This window comes from Armigeres subalbatus, chromosome 2, assembly GCF_024139115.2.
Source record: "Armigeres subalbatus isolate Guangzhou_Male chromosome 2, GZ_Asu_2, whole genome shotgun sequence".
NCBI classification, from domain to species: domain Eukaryota; kingdom Metazoa; phylum Arthropoda; class Insecta; order Diptera; family Culicidae; genus Armigeres; species Armigeres subalbatus.
This window is the reverse complement of record NC_085140.1, coordinates 181,678,837-181,700,071: the sequence shown is the minus strand read 5'-3', so window position 1 is coordinate 181,700,071 and position 21,235 is coordinate 181,678,837. Positions and strand designations below refer to the sequence as shown.

General features: G+C 39.0%; 2 protein-coding genes across 11 annotated transcripts in view; both read left to right on the top strand.

Annotated features, from left to right (window-relative positions):
* LOC134211335 (pre-mRNA splicing regulator USH1G) overlaps positions 1–21,235 on the top strand; it is an 85,597-nt gene that overhangs the window by 20,594 nt on the left and 43,768 nt on the right. The window lies entirely within an intron of this gene.
* LOC134211332 (uncharacterized) lies at positions 9,066–18,585 on the top strand. The gene is made up of 2 exons (XM_062688093.1): positions 9,066–9,267; positions 16,496–18,585. The coding sequence occupies exons 1-2, from the start codon at positions 9,187–9,189 to the stop codon at positions 18,431–18,433; spliced, it is 2,019 nt and encodes a 672-aa protein (XP_062544077.1). The 5' UTR covers positions 9,066–9,186; the 3' UTR covers positions 18,434–18,585.

Genomic DNA, 21,235 nt, shown 5'->3' with positions numbered 1-21,235 from the left:
TGTTTTTTATTTATAAATTCGCCAGTAATTTATTCTAAAATTCCTCAAAAATCCTTTGAAGATAACTTCAAAATTTCCGTAAGATTTCTTCAAAACATCCTGGAAGGAATCCAGTAATTCTTTCAAAAATCTTCAGAATTCCTTGAATTTCCATAACATAATAGTCAATACTTACACCTTCCTTTCTTTAATTTCTTTCAAAAGCATCCTAAGAAATGCGGAAATTGATGCAAGAATTCCTTCGCAAATCCTTGAGGAATAATTTTAGAAATTAGCCTTGAATTCTCCCAACCTTCTAGTATAATATTCAAAGAACTCATGGTGAATTTCTGACTCCTGAAGGATTTTAAAAGGAACTCCTGAAGGAATTTCCGACATGCTCCGATTTTTCAAAGAATTTCTTTGGGCATTACTTAAAGATTTCCTTCGAAAATTCCTCAAGGGATTTCTTTGAAAATCATCCGAAACAACTTGAAATAAATCTAAAATCCTGTTTAAATTCCTCCGGATGCTCCTTCGAAAATTGAAAGAATGAATTTTAAGAATAACCTCAGTTCAAAACTTCCTCCTGGATTTCTTTCGGAAATTCTTTGAATCATTTATTTAGCAAAACTTTTATGATTTAACATTTTCTCTGGAAATACCTCTTGAAACACCTTTGAAATATCTACGGAAAATATTTTGGTATCTTTCGGATATTCCTTCAAAATTCATTAGGCAGCGGTTCTCAACCTTTTCCTTGAGAGGTAATCATTTGAACTTTTGAATTCATTGAGGTTCCCCCTAATGTTTATCGTCGTAATGAAAATAAGGGTAGCTAATAAGATATATGAAAGACGAACCTGAGAACTAAAGTGATAAATGGCTCTCCATCATTCACATGGTTTCTATCGAAAAAAGTTTTTGAAATTGTTCCGTGAAATTTTCCAATTCAAATTGAGCTTATACATCAATCTTCCAAACCTCTTGAAAGGACGCTTCCGAGCCTCTTGAAAGGAGGTCTTGGACCCTCTTGAAAGGAAGGCTTCTAAAAATATTTAAAGGAGGCTTTCAAACCCCAAAAAGAGACTAACGAGTCACTTGACATGAGGCTTCCGTTCTTCTCGAAGTGGGCTTCCGAGCCTCTTGAAAGGAGCTTCGAACTCTCTGAAGGAGGTCTCTAAGGCTCTTGAAAGAGGCTTCGAGCCTCTTAAAAGGGCTTCTGGAATCTTGAAAGAAGGCGTCCAAGCCTCTTAAAGAGAGTTTCAGACTTTTGAACGAGGCCTCTAAAGCGGAAAAAGGCCTATATAAGCTTTTGAAACCCTAGCAACAAAATGTTGAACATAGGCCATTACACTCATATGTGACCAGATTTAGTCACAATCATGTTATACCATTTCTGTCAACTTGTGCTGCTTGGGAAAGAGGCTTCGATTATCTTGAAAGGAGGCGAACCTCCTGAAAGAAGGCTTTCGACCCTCTTGAAAGGATGCTTCCAAGCTTCTCGAAAAAAGGCTTCTGAGGCATCTGAACCATTTGGAATGGGCCTCTAAGGCTCTTGAAGAAGTCTTCTGAGTCTCTTAGGAGTCTCCTTTTTCGCCCTTCTTGAAAGGATGCTTCCGCACTTCTTGAAAGGGCCTACAGACCTATGGAAAAAGGCTTCGGAGCTCTGGAAAGAAGGCTTCCGAGTCTCTTGAAAGGAGGTCTCTGAACCATTTGGAAGAGGCCTCTTAGGATCTTGAAAGGAGACCTCTGAGCCTTAATAATGAGAAGCATCCGAGCCTCTTGAAAGAAGGCGCTTTTTATTCTTCATAGAAGGCTTCGTAGCCTTTTGAAAGGAGGCTTTTGATCCTCTTAAAGAAGGCTTCTAAGAACGCGATGGAGGCTTCAAGCCTTTTAGAAAAGGCGTACGAGTCTCTAAAATGAGACTCCCGAGCGCTTTGAAAGGAGGCTTCTGATACTCTTGAAAGGAGGTCTGTAAGCCTCTTGAAAGGAGGCTTTCAGGCCTCTTGAAGAAGGTTCCGAGTCTTTTGAAAGAAGTCTTTTGGGCCTGTTGAAAGGACGCTTTCGAGCGTCTTGAAAGGATGCTTTTGAGCCTCTTGGAAGAAGGCTTTCGAACCTTTAAAGCCATTTAAATGGGGGCTTCTCAACGTTCAGATTCTAGATTCTAGTAGGGCATTTTGTCCTACAGACTTTCAAACACTGTGCTGGTTGTGGTAGGCAAGATTAACTAGACTTTGAATGACTGATCGCCATGCTTATTATGTACAACACAAAGTTTTAGAATCAAAGTTAAACAGATATCAAAACTTTATCAATAGATTTTTATTGAATTGTAATACATCCATTACGCATTTTTGTCGAGGTACCTTCAGAGGTACATGCATCCCAGTTTTAGAATTGCTGCCTTAGAATTTGTTTTGGTTTTGAAAATTTACGTAGGAATTTCTTCGGAAGATCTTTAGATTTTTTGATTTTTATAGAATTCATTTCACGGAAATTCTATAGAGATTCCATCAGAAATACCTTTATGTATATCTTTAGAAATTCATTCAGGATTTTCTGTTAATGTTGAACTTAATTTCAAAATTAAAAAACACAAATAAAGATAAAGAAAAAATTAGTTCCATAAACATCCTCCAGAAATTCCTTTAAAATATCATCCAGCAAATCTTCCAGAACTTCCTATAGGAAATTTATTGAGGAATTGATTATGACATTTCTCAGTTTTCAGCAACTCTTTCAGAAATAGCTTTGGAAATTCCACTTTCTTCAGAATTTCTTTCGATTCCCATGGGAAAGTGGCCAACTGTTTTCCAAGCTGAAGTTCAGGCTTTCTTGAATGCTCTAATTTATGCTTACGCCGATATTACAGGCATTCAAATATTTGCATAATGTCTGAAAGTCAAGCAGCATTGAATGCTCTGGAAACAAGATGCACATCTGAACTCGTTTGGAAATGTGTTCAGTCACTCCAAACCTTTTCTAGTCGTAACAAAGTGAACCTGTATTGGGTTCCTGGTCATTGTGGCATTGAAGAAGTGAACGAGCTGATATGCTGGCAAGACTTGGTTCATCTCGACAATTTATAGGTCCCGAACCATTTTGTGGTGTATCTGCGTGTTCTCTTAGAATGGAGCTCAAGTTTTGGGAACATTCAAAAATAGAAAACATCTGAAAACACCTTAATTGCGAAACAGTCCAAACGTTTCATCACACCAAACGTAGTTATCACTCGCAAAATTTTAGATCTCTCAAAAAGACCTTAGCACATATACAGGTCTTAAAACTGGCCATTGCCCAGCCGATATCACTTGAAGCTGCTAGGAAAACTTCAAGATAATATATTCGTTTCTGCGCATATATGTAGAGGAACATCTGTTATGCCATTGTCCGGTAATTTTTGAAAAAGAATACAGTTCTTCAACAAATTGCCCGTCTATGGGCTCAAAAGGTATGGTCGAATATATTCTGGATGATGCACGAGAAAGGCACTATTAACGCTAGGTGGATTAATCTGGGGTTTTGAGTAAAAATTTACTCAGTACATCATAAAGGGCTATACCATACTTTGCTGCTTCGTATTTATTCGAGCCAATATCATCTATGAAACTAACTGACTGGATTTCATTTAAATCGTGTCTCGATTGGTACACTTATACTCCGCATGTCATTGTATTTCTTTTCAAAGAATTTTGGTCATTTAGTCGAAAAGTGTTTGGTCGAATAAAATTTCATCGAAGGGACATTTGATCGAATGCATATTTGGTCAAAATTGAATTGCAGTTTAAATTTTCATGTAACATTTACTCTTTCTTTCATTTAAAACCCACCAAATTTCACTCAACGAAATATCATTCGACTAAATGTCTTTCGACCAAATGGTCGAAATTACTTATAGCAATACGTAACTTCTAGAAACTACAATCAAATGTATAATTTTGAATCAATAAACTCTCCGTCCTATAAACATTTGAGGTGTGCTTTTTTATTCCAAATAAATATATAAACAATATTGATTACCTTTTACATAAGTTTTATGGTTTCAAACATAAATTTTATTTGTATAATGGAAAATAAATTTCATTGACCTCACACATAAATTTTATTTGTCAGCGCAAATAAACTTCATGTACTTTTGAACATAGCTTTTATTTGACAAAGATTTGATATTATATGTCTCAACACGCAGAAAAATTACGGTAGACTCAAACATATTCTAGGTGAAATTAAACATAAATATGGAAGAATAATCATATTGTCGCAATCAAACAACGTTAATTATGTTTGAATCCAATACACATTCCTAGTTGTTTAACTGAAGTGTATTGTTGTGCCAAACATACATATTATTGTTTTGGTTCGGCTGCTAAAAATGTTTCCCCTATCAATTCCAATTAATATTCATATTCTGGTAGCATCAGTCTACCGATTACATATATGCGCATCAATGTTCATACTTCATTTACTTACCTTTTACCTAAATTCATCCTCATCAACAATTTAAAGTATTGAAAAATATGCTTCCACTCTTTTGCTGCTTTGTGCAGCTTCCGAGTTTTTATTTACATCTAAAGAGCTAGCTTAGGGCTGCCTACTACCTGCATAGAAAAAAATACTTCGCTCATTAAGCACAGATTATAAACACATTTTAATATTAATACAGTTATTCGCTGTTTTCACACATTAAGATCTTAAATGCTTTTTCTAGTATTGTATTATTAACTACATCATTTGCACAACAATACATATGGTTAAAGTTCAGAGAACAGTTGATGAATGATTGTATAAAATCCGTCTATCAAGGCCTTTTTTCGACTTTTTCCATCCTGTGTACAGTTTTTTTGTTTAAAAAGTTTATTTCAAAACCCGTGTAGTGTGGTGAGATTTTTATCGGATGCTTTGTCCAGTGTATTATATATAGAGTTACGCAAAGAGTGAAGCCAAATCTACCTATTGAACTGTCAAACCGTCTACCTATTGAGCAAAGTAAACAAATGCTAGTTGGTATAAGGGAATGCACAATGCCTTAATGATTATTAATATGGAGAATTGTCTCACGAACTGAAATGGGAAGACCAACGAAACAGCTTCAAAATCCTTCACACACCCCCAATAAAGTAGCAACAAGAAACTCGTTAATGTGTTTGCACTCTGTGGGTGACTTGGTTATCAAATTAAAAAGCTTTAACAGCAGAATAATTCCGTGAAGTCACTTTAAGGGTTGAACAAAATGAAAGTTGCAAACAGAATAACAAGAAGATCATTCAGGGTCAAGGCAGAAGATCCTCTTGCGCAACTCTATATGAATAGACTCTGGCTCTGTCCAAGTCGCAGCAGAGTCTCAGCCAAGCCGGTGCGCAGTTCCGCTTCTAGTTCCTGACCTGATAGCACTTCTCGCAGTTGCTGAAGACCACCAAATCACACATTAATTTGACTGGTACATGGATCTGGTAGACAAACAGCAGAAGCAAGTGAGCAGGAAGTGGAAGGCACCACCGTGATCGGGGATGGCAATAATTCCAGTGCTGTTCGGGGTATCGGTAGCGTGGAGTATTCTGACACGATCGATCAAGGCGAATTGCGCTATCGTCAGGCACCCTGGTAGTAATAAATCCATTGGGAATAGCAGAAAAGCGGCACTGGCAACGCAACTCAAACACCATCACCTGATTGCATCTTTCTAGCCGGGCTCTGTGGGCTCCTGAAAGCAGTGCTAATGGCGGCAGTTTTGAACATGAACGGCGGTGGCGGTTTCGGTGGCCACATCGTGGTGCTCTTGGATCGACTTGTCCATAAATCATCTGTTTCAACCTGATAATTCCACGATAATTTGATGCAAACAAACCAAGAGAAAATGCTATAAAAGGATATTAACTTGGTTGGTGTCTATTTATTTTTTTCAGGTACGCAAAGTACCAATGGTGTCATTAATTTATAATTAAATTTTCAATATAAAGGAACCGAAATAATCTGGGGTAAGATATAAAAATTGAAAGAAATTGAAAATAATTATCTAAGATAATAATTAATCTTTTGCACAAATTCTCCTGATATGCTTCAATTATAACTTCCAAATAAGGGTTATTGTTCGAATCTCCCAAAGTGGATGATATCTCAACATTATGTTGCACAAGGCGGACGCTGGAGCAATAATGTGGGTACGATAGCAGGATATGTTGCAAGAATGCCGGACAAACCCTGCAAGATGGTGTTCGCTTCCGATCCGGCAGGTACGAGACGGCGTGGAGCGCAGCGGAGCGAGATGGGCAGACCAGGTGCAAACGACTTATGAGCCTGGGGTGTATCATCTGGAGGATGGAGAGATGCGGCCTCGAACTGTGCATTGTATACGTCAAATTTGTTGATTCACTATAAAAGGCAATCAATATTGTTTATATATTTATTTGGAATAAAAAAGACACACCTCAAATGTTTAAAGGACGGAGAATTCATTGATTCAAAATTATACATTTGATTGTAGTTTTAGCTCCGCGCATCATAAATTCTTAACTGGAAATGATTATAGATGAAATTCCTGTAAGCCGACAATCCCACGACCAGCTGCGTGATAGAAACGGGTATAAACTATCAGGAGTAATCAGCTCTACACTACATCCGTGGTACTGCTTCGTGCGTGCGCAATATAGCCATCAAAGAAGTATTTTATTTTCCTTTTGCCACAACAATCAATCACTTCCGGAAAGGGATTCCCTGTTTAAACTGTTGGGATTAGAGTGGCCGAGGACTCTCGTTGATTCTGATTTTCAGAGCAGCAGCGTTTTAGCTGCAAGCTCCTCCATGTTTGGGCTCCTTGGCGTTTTTTAAGTTTTGTCGGTTTCTAGTTCCTTCATGAACTTAAACCGGCGTATAACTTGAGGAGTTTTTCATCCAGGATTCTTTCTTGAGGAAAATTACCGCAGAAGTTTAACAGAAAGCTTCAATCTGCTAGGAATTAATGTAAAAAATATATGAGTTATTCACCTTTGTGAAAAATGCTTTTGCTGCGGATGATGGTACGAACAGAGTGGAGTAAAGTTTCATTCAAAGGTAAAGAATATATGTGAACCTATATATCAATCTAAATCTATGAGAAATTATTAATATTGTTTATATATCATCGCAAAAATGTTGCGGTACGAAACTGCTACCATTCCGAGGGTTAATTTAAGAATACCGCACCCGACGATTTTCAGTGCAGACAACGAACCCTGTTTGATTTTACCATGCGCGCAGTTAAAATCAACTGTGGTCCTGGTGGAATAAGTTGTTGCATGAACTGAATCAGAGGTGAATTTGTCCGAATGCGTGGTTAATTTAACTGAAAAATTTCAGTAGGTTGTAACATACGGCGTAGTCTAAGCAAAATAGTAACCGTAATTTTTTCCTGTGTATGTTCACATACATAAATAAAATAAGTTTCCTACAAATATGTGTTAAATAACCTACTCTATAATTGGTATAGGGGGTGTGGCATGATCATTATAAACCTCTAACATAAAAAATGAGTTCCCTTTACCTTATAATAGTATTGTTGGATTCGGAATAAATTTTAGCATTGCATTTTATTAGTGTGCATAATAAACATAATTGTACATCAAACATGACATTTGTAGTTAGCGTAAGTAGCGCTATTTCACTAGTAAACTAAGCCATCATCTAAATTTGTACATTCTCGGCGTTAAATCAGAACAAATTGATGAGCTTCCCGTCAACGGATCCAGGGACTCTCGGATATTTTAATCCCTCCTGTTTTCTTCCGCGATTTTCAGCAAAAATGGGATAGCGTAGCACCAACAGTTCCTGACGCGGCATTCCGCCATAAAACGGCAAGGTGTTCTCTGCCTTTCGCATTTCGACAAATGCATAGAAGAATAGTTAGCTGAAATAATCAAAAGTTATTCTTCAATATTATCCTGCGAATCTAAATAAAATGAAGATAGTACTCACGTTAATTCCGTTTGCTGGAGATTGGTTCAGCCTTCTGCGTTTATTCACCATCAAGACGTAAAGTTGATTTTTACCATACCATCGAATAATATGTCTTTTAACTCTTTTTAATGTGTATTGCTGGGTTTACAGTGTACACTCCAAATAATCTAACGTTGTTTCCACCTGAATTTTCAGATACATTTTCTTGCACACGTAACAGCAAATGCTTCAGAAAATTCAGGTGAAACTTAAGTGTCCGGTGAATTCTATCCAAACTCAGTAGAGCTTACCTGATTTTCACGTAGAATGAAATTCTATCGAAAAGTCAGGTAAAAGTTACGTTAATTTCAGGTGGAAAAAATCTACGTACTTTTCAGGTGGAAACAACGTGCAGATTTTTTTTAAAAAGGATGTTCGAGGTTGGGTGAATTGGCCCTGACGAAAGCGAGAAACAAAATGAGGGCCAGCTGATGCTTTTTTATTTCACCCAACAAGGGATATAGGACGTCAATTTTAAAATGCTTATTAAAGCGTTAAAACACATTTTAGCCTAAAATTGTTCACTTTTTTGGGTTAGAAATTTAATTTACTTTCATATAGGTAACACGAAAGGTGAATTATTTTGATTAAAAAACATGTGTAGATGAGGAACCTAACATGTAGTTTTTTCAAAATTCTAACCCTACGTATTTAAAAGTTTTCAACATATCACTGTTAATAACATTTTCAAAGCATTTTAAAATATACTTCCTATACTTCACCATGTTGAAAAACAGTGATTTCACGCACACGTCCGTCGCCGCTAGATGGCAACAGCGCGGCTGCGTCAAAGGAATTGATCTCACTTTTGGTAGTTTATTTCTTCCGTGTAGCATCAGTCTCGGCAGTGTCACATGAAAAGGCCTATTTCTGAGTGTACGTAGTTCAATGTCGCACCTTTGCGTACAACCCGGATTTGGCTGTACCCAACGAGCTTAGATACTGGGTGAGAAAATCCATATTCTGTGTAAGCTCTCACTACTACATTCGGACGAGCTCCCTTAAGAATCCGTGCAATTATGTACGTCAACATTTTTTGTTTACATTTTTCATTATCCACTAATACGCTTGCATTTGGTCCTCCTCCTCACCTTAGTATCTAAGTCATTGGGCTGCACCTTCGAGTTGTATTTCATTCGTGGAGTAGTGTTCATACGCCGGTGGCAGAAACCTTTTAAATATAAATTATTTTTAATTAAAATAGTTGTTAGTGGAAGAAGTTGAATTTTAATAACAATGCCGCCATCAAAGGAGCGTTTGGCTCGGATTAAGCTGGCTAAACAGGAATTCCTGATTAAAAAAGGAATGGTTCAAAGGGTAAGTTCTGATTGAACTACTTTTATTTAAAACCGCCATTTTGTGATTTTGAGGTTAGCGTCGCCGCATGGCAGCGGAAGAACACCGGGAACATATAATTATAAACCGAAACCATGATTTTTTATTCTCTAAACGGTACCTCTGATTTTCATGTTTTCCTCTCACACTGCTGCCAAATCGACTCAAATTGATGAAAAACCAGTTGTTACTCACTTTTGAATAACCACGGCTTTTCTACAAATTTGGGCTGATTTTGCAGCAGTGTGAGTGAAACAGCATGAACAATCTGGGTACATCTGAATTGTTGCACGAAGAAGAAGTAGAACGAATGGCATTTGAAAAAAAATGAACGGTAAGCATAGGGTAATGACACAAGTTGATATACGTTTGCGTGCGTTTGACAGTTTTCCCATGGAAAACTGTCAAAACGCACGCAAACGTACCAATTGTGTTTGGCCCATAAGGCATAAGCCTGAAAATCACCCTCCCCGTATTCGCCTACCGATTTTAAAATTTTAATTTTCGAATTTCAAGTTTTCTAATAATTGTTCAATAGAAGGATGAAAACCTGTTTACAACAACTAGTTTTCAAGAAAATTTTCAAGGTGGGGAAGGGCGATGTCTGGGTGCCTTACCCTAAACAAAATTTTAAAACTCTTCTCAAAAATTCTTGAAGCAGTAATTTAATTAAAAACGGTTAGCAGTACGGGGTTGGATTTTTGTCATATTGTATAGAATTTTATTTTGTGATATTGCACTTTATACACACTGTACGAAAAGTCGTTAAGTTAACCGTTTTTAATTAAATTGCTTCTAGAATTTTCGAGAAGAGTTTGAAAATTTTATCCGTATGCTTTCTCGTTAATTTTTTGCCTTTCTCGTATACTAAGTATACGTAAAGGCTATACTATTGCTCCAAAACAAACTTTTATAGAAGGCTCAGGGACCCATAGAGTTATATGTATACTGATCGACGCGCACCACACGTACCAAAATGTAGCATCAAACTGCAGACCTCTAGTTTTTTTTTTATTTTATTTTGCTAATTATCTAACACATACATTCATCTCTTTAGACTAGGTGTTCCGTGTTTTCTTAACACTATCATCCTTATTTGCTATATTATATTTTAGTTATTATTAATACATGTCAATTGCCTCTGGCAGTTAGTATTTTCTCTGGTTGAATTGAACCATTTAGGAATTACAATGTTTTTAATTTAAACTAACCCTAACCTAATTTATATTAAGGGTACAAGGAGCTAACCGTTGCAATAGAAGATTGCGACGATTTTTGTCTAAAGTTGAAATTATTTTGTTGGACATTTGTTGCAATGTCTCAATATTAGAAATTCTATGAAGTTCATTGGTACTATACCACGGAGGCAACTTTTAGAATCATTTTTCAAAATTTTATTTTGAATCCTCTGAAGTGCCTTCTTTGTGGTATTGCAGCAACTAGTCCATATTGGCACAGCTTACAACATGGCTGGCCTAAATGTGTATTAGGTACTTTTCACTCAAATCGAAGGTTTAGTGTAGGAACCCAAAATTAAGTTAGTTTTTCTTGAAATTAAGTAAAGTTCACTTAATACCAAATAAAATATACTTAATTTTAAATAGCAACTACCCAAAATTTTTGGTAAATTTCACTCAACTTTTGTAAACATGAGATTACCCACTTTACTGCCCTTTGTTGAGTGGTTTTACTCTTCATTTTATAACAACAAAGGGAAGAGGGAGGGAGATGCAGAGAAAAAAAGTACCTAAAATTAGGTACTTTTTCTACCCGTGTAGAGAATTGTCCAAAATTTGTTTCAACAAGAAACTCCCAAGGTTTCGAAAACTTTGGTTTCAAACGAAGAATATAATTTATGCTTGATACGTCTATTAATGACAATGGCGGCCCCACCACAGGCGCTGTCAAGACGTTAATTGCGGTAAATAAAATAATTTGGATCTCTTTTGATGGAGAGTCCAGCTTTTTGATATGTTTCAGTTATAATGGCAATGTGTACATTATGAACTGCTAGGAAGTTGAATAATTCATCTTCCTTACCCTTTAAAGAGCGGGCATTCCAATTTAATATTTTCAAAAAAATATTTGGATCCGTTCAAACGAAGTCCAATAAAAAATTTTTGAGTAAATTTGATACCAACCTGAACAGCTTCAGTTTTGGTGTTTGCTTTGAACATTGCATCAATAATGTGATGCAATTGTTCATTTAAAAAATCAAAGTAGGAAGCAGACTTGCTACCGGATTCGTCAGAAAGAACGTTAATTTCCGTTGATGAATGGGTATGAAAATCCTTCATTGTCGGTAAATTTTCAGAAATGAAATTTTGTCTGTCTGCAGCGATGCTTGCATAGGTAGGTATTTTTGAAAAATTAGAATTCAACGAACTGTTCATTACCTGGTGAGAGGTAGGAGAAAAAGTTGTTCGTTGATTGTGATGGGTAAGATTTGCTCGATCGGCAAATGATTGTGGATTTTGAGCGTTTGCAATATGTTTACCCTGTGTATCTGGGATCCTTGGCGTGAGAAGTTCCACCACAAATCATGCATTTAGCATCCGTGTGGCAATGTTTAGTTCCGTGACCTCACTTTTGGCACGCACGGAATGGGAATGGGGTTTTGGAAATTTCCCCCAGGCCTGCGGAAATGTTCCCATGTAACACGGACATGGGACATAATATAGGCCTTTTCCAAACTTTTCATATTATTTAGTTCACTTTTGTTAAAGTGAACTAAATAAAATTCTTAAGAAATAACCCTCTGGGAAGTATCAGAGCGAGATTTCTTTTTCATCTTAATTATTTGGTCTGGTGAAAATCCAAGTAATTGAGAAATTTCAATTTTAATCTCATCCAGTGATTTTTCATCACTGGGGGGACCTTTCAAGACAACTTTGAACAATCGCTCAGTTTTGTCGTCGTACGTGAAGAATTTATGGCACTTCTCAGTTACATACTGAAGAAGACGTTTGCGATCGCCAAAGGATCCCGGCAAACAGAGATGTCCTACACAGTTGGCAAACATTTCGCTCTTTTATTTTTTACAATTTTTAACAATCATATAAAATTCATTCAGTGAGTTCAACTATTAGATGGATATTTGAGTTTTCGAAATGTCACTTCAATATGACAAAATAGTGCACGCCAAACAACGCAAGTGCGCGCACAGCAAATACACCGGCGTGTTTTACACGCCGGTGTATTTGCTGTGTGCACGCAATGATGGCTCCGGTGTGTATTATTTTGCCAGATCGAAGTGACATTTCAAGCTTTAATATCCATCCATTAGTTGCACTAACTAAATGAATTATATGATTGTTAAAAATTATGAAAAATTTAAGAGCAGATATTGTGCCAACTGTGTAGGACATCTCTACCGGCAAAACTGCTGCAGTCACCTTCTGGCAATCTGAAATGAAACCTTGACCCCTGAAGGTTACTCAAAATTTCAAAAGATTGCTCAGTTCGATAGGAGAAGAATTATTTCCAATGTTAGAGTCTAAAGGAACATCTAAAGTCTCAGCTTCCTTCTGTTTTTTCCGCGCTTTGGCAGGATGGTCTTGAAACCTTGTTTCTTAGAAGGAAGTGGAGAATTCAGAGACTCACCCTTCCTCTTGTTTTTATTAATGCCCATTGCTGAGCGTGGAGACGTGACCTCTAAGAGGGTTTTTTTTTCCAGAACGGTGTCCCTGCAGGATTAACACCGCTTGTCGGAATTTTACTTCCGCAAACGGGTCAGACGTAAAACGAAGGCGCGGGTCCAAGCAAAGATCTTAACAGGATCAGTGGATACAAATAGTGCTGAGAAGCACTGTTAAAATTGAAATAGCTTCGGGTAGGGTAACCGTACCCTTAGTGGAGGTAGCACCAATAGTGGAGGTAGTGGGGTTTTAATGAGATTTATCATATTTATAGACTTTACGATAGTTTCAGCTGATGCGTCGTGCTTTAAATATCCTGTTAAATGCAACTTACCTTAAGTTTTCGCTTGAAAAACTTTTGAAAACAATGATTTTCCTTAACAAAATTGACTCCCTTGCACCTATAGTGGTGCAACTGTACCAATAGTGGCGAGTCTCATAAGAAACCAATGGATAGCACCACTATAGGAACCAGTACTGAGATTTTCATTTTCATTGAGAGAGGTCACGCGATATTTACACTTTATTCTCTCCCGCTTTCATAGAAAACATAAACATTGAAAGGAATCCTGCTAAATTTTCACAGATTTTTATTTCATGAAAGCGCTTCAAACTAGTGTAAACAAGCTGTTTCTTTTTCAATAATGTTACTTCTAACTCAAAAATCAAAAAGAATACAATCATTGTATCGATTAGTCATCGTTATTTACACAGATCTATTAAAACTATTTAGAAATTTAGATTTCAAAACAAAGCACATTCCTATCATGACTGCTTGTAATGTGACAGGTGACCGGGATATGGCTACATTTTCATTTGGTTTCTTGAAAATGAAAATGCAACTGTTTTCGCTTTCACATGACAGTCACGAAAACTAGCAGTACTGATAGGAACCAACATTAATTTTTACCGCCACTAAAGGAACAGTGTACCCATAGTGGTGCAAGCAATATTTGGTAATTGCTGATGATAAATGACATCTATCTCATTTTTGTTAGCAAATTTATTAGTTTATCTATTGACTAAGATAATAAAGCAGTAAATTTCCCATAATTATCAATTTTTAAAAAATATTTTCTTTTGTAGATCTACTAATACCTCCACTATTGGTACCGTTACCCTAGTATTAAAAACTTCCTTCCACAAAGAGAGAATAGAACCGCACAGCACGATGCGGTCTGGGGTTGCAGATTTCTAGTGATGTCCAAAATGCACCCCTGAGGCAAAATGGCCTCACTCATAAAATCGCTCATATAATCTGTTGTAGTACATTTATGAACGAATATTACCATTACAATTCATAATGAGTTATCCACAAGGAATGTAAAATAACAACATTGCCAATGACAACAACATTATCCTCTCTTGCAAATGTTGGGACAAACTCAACTCGCAATAAGCGTTTGTCCCAAACTGCAACAGAATAGGACAATGATCGCCTGTCATACATTTTGAGAAGTAGTCGGTTTCCGAAGATGTTTTTGGTTAAATTAGTATCAATTATCATAGATTAGACATAAACTTAACCATCTGTTGACATGATTTGCGTTTTACTTCTGAAATAAACAAGTTATCGCAGTTTGAAAAGTTCACAACAATTACCTCTTCATGTTTATTGCAAATAAAATGGAACGCAACAATGTCTTTATCCTCTGCAGATAGGGACAAAGAGTTATCGCTATTCTCTTTTGTCGCTTGTTTTTTGCATTTTTCAGCGACAATTACATTCCTTGGTTATCCATCATTGAGTTCCATTGGAAAAAATTTACAAAATCGCTTCATATTCACTCAAATTTAACGATTTGCTATTTTTCCACCACATCCGTAAGATTGTAGCTCAATCCAATAAGAAAAAACAAACAACCATGCGTTCACCATCATTCGGACGTATTGGCCCAGGCTTATTTTTAAAACATTTTTTAAATGCGTTAGAAAGGCATGAAAACCTCATTGTTTTGAATAGGAGATCATTGTGAAATGTAGCTGGGTTTGTAAATTTTGCAACTATACGTATAAATGGTGGGGTATTTTTGTTTATGTGGGCGAAAACATCGAAAAAACATAAGGGGTGCATTTTGGACCGTTCCCCCTACGAAAAATCAAGTCATATGGTTGGAAGGCGGTCGAGTTGTGAACATTGTGGACGAGAATGGGGGGTGCTGCCCAAATGGCGCTCCTCCCTATGTTTGCCATTGCCTTGCGAGGGCAGTTTTGAGCGAGGTTTTAAAAAGAAAAATTTTAAATAAAAGATTTTTTTAAATTAGTATCGTCGAAATTCTGCAAACCACATATACATGCTATTCTCATTCTTCTACCCATTTTTGGGTAAAAAAATCACCCAGTCCAACGAAAAGGGCAGTTACCCAATTTAAAGTACACAAAAACATCCATGGTAACAACTACTAATTTGTAGACTACGCCATGTTTTTAAAACTACCACAAATTTTCAGTTAAATTAACTATGCATCCAGACAAATTCACCACTGATTCAGTTCATGTAACAACATTCCACTAGGACCACAGCTTGTTTTACTGCGCACATGGTGAAATCAAACGGGTTTGTTGTCTGCTGAAATTCGCCGGTAGACATGCTTTTACCCTCCTGGACCTTAAATTTTGTGTTGGGATATTGAAACCGAAATTTAACAGAGGCTGACAAGAACGGCTGATCAAAAGATATTTTAGTTACTAGATAAAGATTGTCGCTGTCGTCGCTGTCCGGAACATCTTTTGCTGGCGAGGATAGGGGAGCTAAATGTCAAAGAAAGAAAATCCATACGATTTGACAGCTTGGTACCCAACATGTTCCAGACAGCAGAACAAAGGGAACAGAAGCAACAATCTTTATCTAGTAACTAAAATATCTTTTGGCTGGTCGGTGAGGAATGAAATCAAACCATTGTACTGTAATAATTTTGGTCGGTTTTGTCAACAATATATTTTCCATACACTGTACTGTTCTACACACTAAATTATTTTACCGGGATCTCAGCAAAATATTAAACTTTAACCGAGTTTTGCACAGCCGTGCCCCAGCAGATATGCCAAAAATCAGCTAACAAACGTCATATTTGCCGGGATATCAGTTTTTATTTTGCTGGGCAGACGGTTGTGCGGATTTTTGCCGAGCTGCAGAATTAAAAACTGAGTGTGTACGAAAAAGAGCTTGGAAATATCTCAAATTTTGTATTGTTATGATACCTATCCACCCTAATGCGAAAACATCATTCACAATTCAGTAAAACAGTTGATAAGAACACATTCTTATATATTTCTACGATTGCTTCTACACTAGTATTTTTGTTTTGTTTTGAATGGTGTTGTTACAATAAAATGTATTTTTATTTTTTGTATGTTTTATTATGGCTGTCTCGGTAAAATGAGATCATTTTCAACCAGGAACTGTGCATTCATGTTTGTGAGAATTTTGAGTGATCCCATAGCCTTTTAATATACTTACTTAGTATACGTACCAAGCCAAAAATGTTTTTTTTTCCTCATGATTCAATGCTTTGCCATTCTGAGCAATTGTTCACCATTTGGTTTTTTGTTAATTACTTTTCCGTTTACAGAAAACACCAACGGAAATTCGCTCGCGGCGGCAATCTGTTCGTGCAAAAACCGCCAATAGCACCAAACAGGTCGACGACGTAGGCCGCGAGGCCGACGAAAACGATAACAGTGCGATTCCACAGCTATCTACGGACGGTCACACAGTGCCAAAGGGAATTTGTTCGCGGCGGCAATCCGTCCGCGGAAAACCCTGTGACGTCGGTCGCGAGGGCGACAAAAGTGCGCCAACTCTGTTATCTACGGCCGGTCACACGGTGCCGAGCATTCCAACGGAAATTCGCTCGCGGCGGCAATCCGTTCGAGGAACAAGTGTCGACGTAGGCCGCGAGGACGACGAAAACGGCAAAAGCGCGAAAACTCTGGTATCTACGGACGGTCACATGGTGCCCAGCATTCCAACGGGAATTCGCTCGCGGCGGCAATCTGTCCGTGCAAAGACCGCCAATAGCACCAAACAGGTCGACGACGTAGGCCGCGAGGCCGACGAAAACGATAACAGTGCGACTCCACAGCCATCCACGGACGGTCACACAGTGCCAAACAATCCAAAGAGAATTTCTTCGCGGCGGCAATCCGTCCGCGGAAAACCCTGTGACGTCGGTTGCGAGGGCGACAAAAACGACAAAAGTGCGACAACTCTGTTATCTACGGCCGGTCACACGGTACCCAACATCCCAACGGGAATTCGCTCGCGGCGGCAATCCGTTCGCGGAACAACTGTCGACGTAGGCCGCGAGGACGACGAAAACGGCAAAAGCGCGAAAACTCTGCTATCTACGGACGGTCACATGGTGCCCAGCATTCCAACGGGAATTCGCTCGCGGCGGCAATCCGTCCGCGCAAAGACCACCAATAACACCAAACAGGTCGACGACGTAGGCCGCGAGGCCGACGAAAACGATAACAGTGCGACTCCACAGCCATCCACGGACGGTCACACAGTGCCAAACAATCCAAAGAGAATTTCTTCGCGGCGGCAATCCGTCCGCGGAAAACCCTGTGACGTCGGTTGCGAGGGCGACAAAAACGACAAAAGTGCGACAACTCTGTTATCTACGGCCGGTCACACGGTGCCGAGCATTCCAACGGAAATTCGCTCGCGGCGGCAATCCGTTCGAGGAACAACTGTCGACGTAGGCCGCGAGGACGACGAAAACGGCAAAAGCGCGAAAACTCTGGTATCTACGGACGGTCACATGGTGCCCAGCATTCCAACGGGAATTCGCTCGCGGCGGCAATCCGTTGATGCAAAGACCACCAATAACACCAAACAGGTCGACGGCGTAGGCCGCGAGGCCGACGAAAACGATAGCAGTGCGACTCCACAGCCATCCACGGACGGTCGCACAGTGCCAAACAATCCAAAGGGAATTTGTTCGCGGCGGAAATCCGTCCGCGGAAAACCCTGTGACGACGGCCGCGAGGGCGACAAAAACGACAAAAGTGCGACAACTCTGTTATCTACGGCCGGTCACACGGTGCCCAGCATTCCAACGGGAATTTGTTCGCGGCGGCAATCCGTCCGCGGAAAAACCTGTGACGTCGGTCGCGAGGGCGACAAAAACGACAAAAGTGCGACAACTCTGCTATCTACGGCCGGTCACACGGTGCCCAGCATTCCAACGGGAATTCGCTCGCGGCGGCAATCCGTTCGCGGAACAACTGTCGACGTAGGCCGCGAGGACGACGAAAACGGCAATAGCGCGAAAACTCTGCTATCTACAGACGGTCACATGGTGCCCAGCATTCCAACGGGAATTCGCTCGCGGCGGCAATCCGTTCGCGGAACAACTGTCGACGTAGGCCGCGAGGATGACGAAAACGGAAAAAGTCCGACATCTCAGTTATTCACGGCCAAAAAATCGCACATGGTGCCCAGCATTCCAACGAAAATTCATAAGCGTCAGCAATCAGTTTGGCAAATGGAACAAGAATAACGCAGAACATCTTATTGGAGGTCGTGAGGATATCAAACATGAATACAATAAAACAACATCCCAGTTCTGTTCCGTCGGCCATATGGTGTCCAGTCCAACAAAGTTGAAAACTGCTACTAACGAGTCAGAAAGTTTCGTTACACCATCGGCAATTCGGGTGCAAACCGTTCGTCGTAAAACCGAGGACAGCAAGAAACGGGTCGTTGGAGGTTGTGAGAACAGCAGTGTGACAATATCTCAGCCATCTTCTTCCGGCCATCCAGTGTCCAGCTCTATAAAGATGAAACCCATCCGCGGGAAAGCGAGAACTAAGACGGACCAGGTCCAGACCAGCAAAACCGAATTCAGGACAACATCCGAATACGAATTCCCATCCATGCACTCCAAGCTCGAAGGCAGTTTCTGGCAACCTAAGGTGAGTTTCGTTGTTGATATTTTTTCTTATCCTCCGGAAGTCATTCCACATTGTAATATAATCCGCGTAGCGTAGGCGTTTCACGCTCCATTTTATTAGAAAATTGACAAACATCTTCGAGCAAAACAACCCTAAAATAAAACCTTGATTATTCCACCTAACGAAAATGGTTCCTCTCTCGTGCATTACAAAAATAGTATTTTGTCCACAACACATAGTCCGAACAGCCCAGTTTTCAATGGGAAATGATGGGACAGGATTGCACTTTGTTGCGAGTAATTCGATTAAGGGTAAGTATAAACAAATGAGCTAGACTTTTGCCCACACTGCTCATCGAACTTTTGGTATTGGTATTTAACCACTTTTGGGAGCGAACATATAGCCTTTCGGTAATAATATAATATACGAGAAAGGTAAAAATATTTATGCAACTACTTGCAAGAAGATTATTTTTTAAACTTGAGTTGTACGTTACAACGATACAATAATTCTGAAATAACAATTGTGATAAATAAAATAATCCTCTCTGATTCACTGCTAACTATTTGAACATTAACCTAGGCTCATAGATCACGTAATAGCTGTTTCACTGTCGAGGACGGAACGCCCCTTCATTGTGTTGTCATGATGTGCACAAATTGAATTAAAATTATTCATGTTTTTGTTAGAAATTTTAGTAAAATAATTAAACATTCTGAACCACGTTGCTAAATGCTTTACTTACTTACTTATGCGTCCTGTACACCCCCAGTGGTGCAAAGGGCCGACTTGAAAGATCTCCATCCTGAGTGATGTCTAGCTATTGCTTTAACCTGTTGCCAGGTTAGATTTCGGTCGACTTGTTTAATTTCTTTATTGAGACTGTGCCGCCATGAGCCCCTGGGTCTGCCTCTGCTGCGATGTCCAGCTGGGTTCCAGTCTAATACTTGTTTACGGATTTCGTTTTCACCCTTACGTAAGGTGTGACCGACCCAGCCCAGAAAACCGATCCCGAATTTCAGTTGCTATCGACCTCTGGTGACAACGACGATCCAGGCTCGAATTATGTACCGCAGGCATCTGTTGATAAACACCTGCACTGCATATAAACTCAGTACCAAATTTTCAAAACGACTTATCTGCTTTTGTAAACAAAGATTCAAACGTCGATTTTACGAATCTGATAGCACTCCGACGCAAACCAACACCATCAACAGGTAGCTGAAGGCTTCACCTACGTGTTGATGGTGTTGATTTGCGTGGGAGTGGTATCAGATTCGTCAAATCGACGTCTGAATCTTTGTTTACAAAAGCAGATAAGTCGTTTTGAAAATTTGGTACTGAACTAATAGTGGGGACAGAAGAGTCATTGGTTAAGAAGGGGGGGCTTCGGGGGGAGGGTTGTTGATAAGTTACTGATCAACTTAGTTTGGAACACACATTCTTTATGTACCTTAAGGAGACGATGATAGAAGTGGCGGGGTGATCTTTGGAGGGGGGGCGGGTGTGGGGGTAGGGGTATCCATAAGCAAATGAAAAAAATATTTTATTTTTTCAACTCCTTGACCGATTCCCACCAAATTCGGAACACATATTCTGTTTTCAAGCAGATATTAATTGTGGGGATGGGAGAAGTCATTGAAACAAGGGCCAAGGTGTGGGGAGGGAATGAATCACATTAAGTGGCTGGTTTGCTACTCGTCGCTGCCAGCAGCAGGCGCTAACGCATATGTGAAAATAGCCAGCATGAGTTAACCACCTGAAGTTTGTATGGCGAAAGACATCTAACGCGGGTTTTCTCAACATTAGGAACTTTTCCCGAAAAACTATTTGGTACCAGTTATGTAGGAAGGTGTCCGCTACAACGCCTACCAAATATTTTTTTCGATTAAGGTTCTTATTTTCGTAAACATTAGATGCCTTTCGCTATACTGATATCCAAAAGTTAACTCCTAGTGTGCCGTTGTAAGCACGTTCAAAGCAGGTGATTCATTGTTTAGTTATCGATCAACTTACATCAACTTACTGTAACTTCTGAACCTGTTGACCGATTTTAACCAAATATAAAACACATATTCTCTATCCTGTGGCTACGATTATAGTGAGGATGGAAGGGTCATTGGAAATGGGAGAGAGTATGGGGGATAAGTATTGTTTAGTTGTTCATCAATTCAGGTAACTTCTGAACCGGTTGATTGATTTCCACTAAATTTGGAACTGACCGATTTTGTTCAAATTTTGCATGCTTTCTACTCTATTAGAACTTGATATCAAGTGTTTATCATGATTATAAAATCGTTTACCGTCGTGCGGGGCTTCTTTTGATTCAGGGGGCTACTTTGGATTTTTGATTTAAAAAAAAAACTTCAAGTGAAAAATACCAAATTTAATCCAACAATCAACAATCA

Excerpts from the sequence above, each read along its gene's own strand:
- LOC134211332 (XM_062688093.1), top strand. The coding sequence starts at position 9,187 with ATGCCGCCATCAAAGGAGCGTTTGGCTCGGATTAAGCTGGCTAAACAG. Across the intron at positions 9,268-16,495 it reads AAAAAGGAATGGTTCAAAGG|AAAACACCAACGGAAATTCG; the intron begins GTAAGTTCTGAT and ends TTCCGTTTACAG.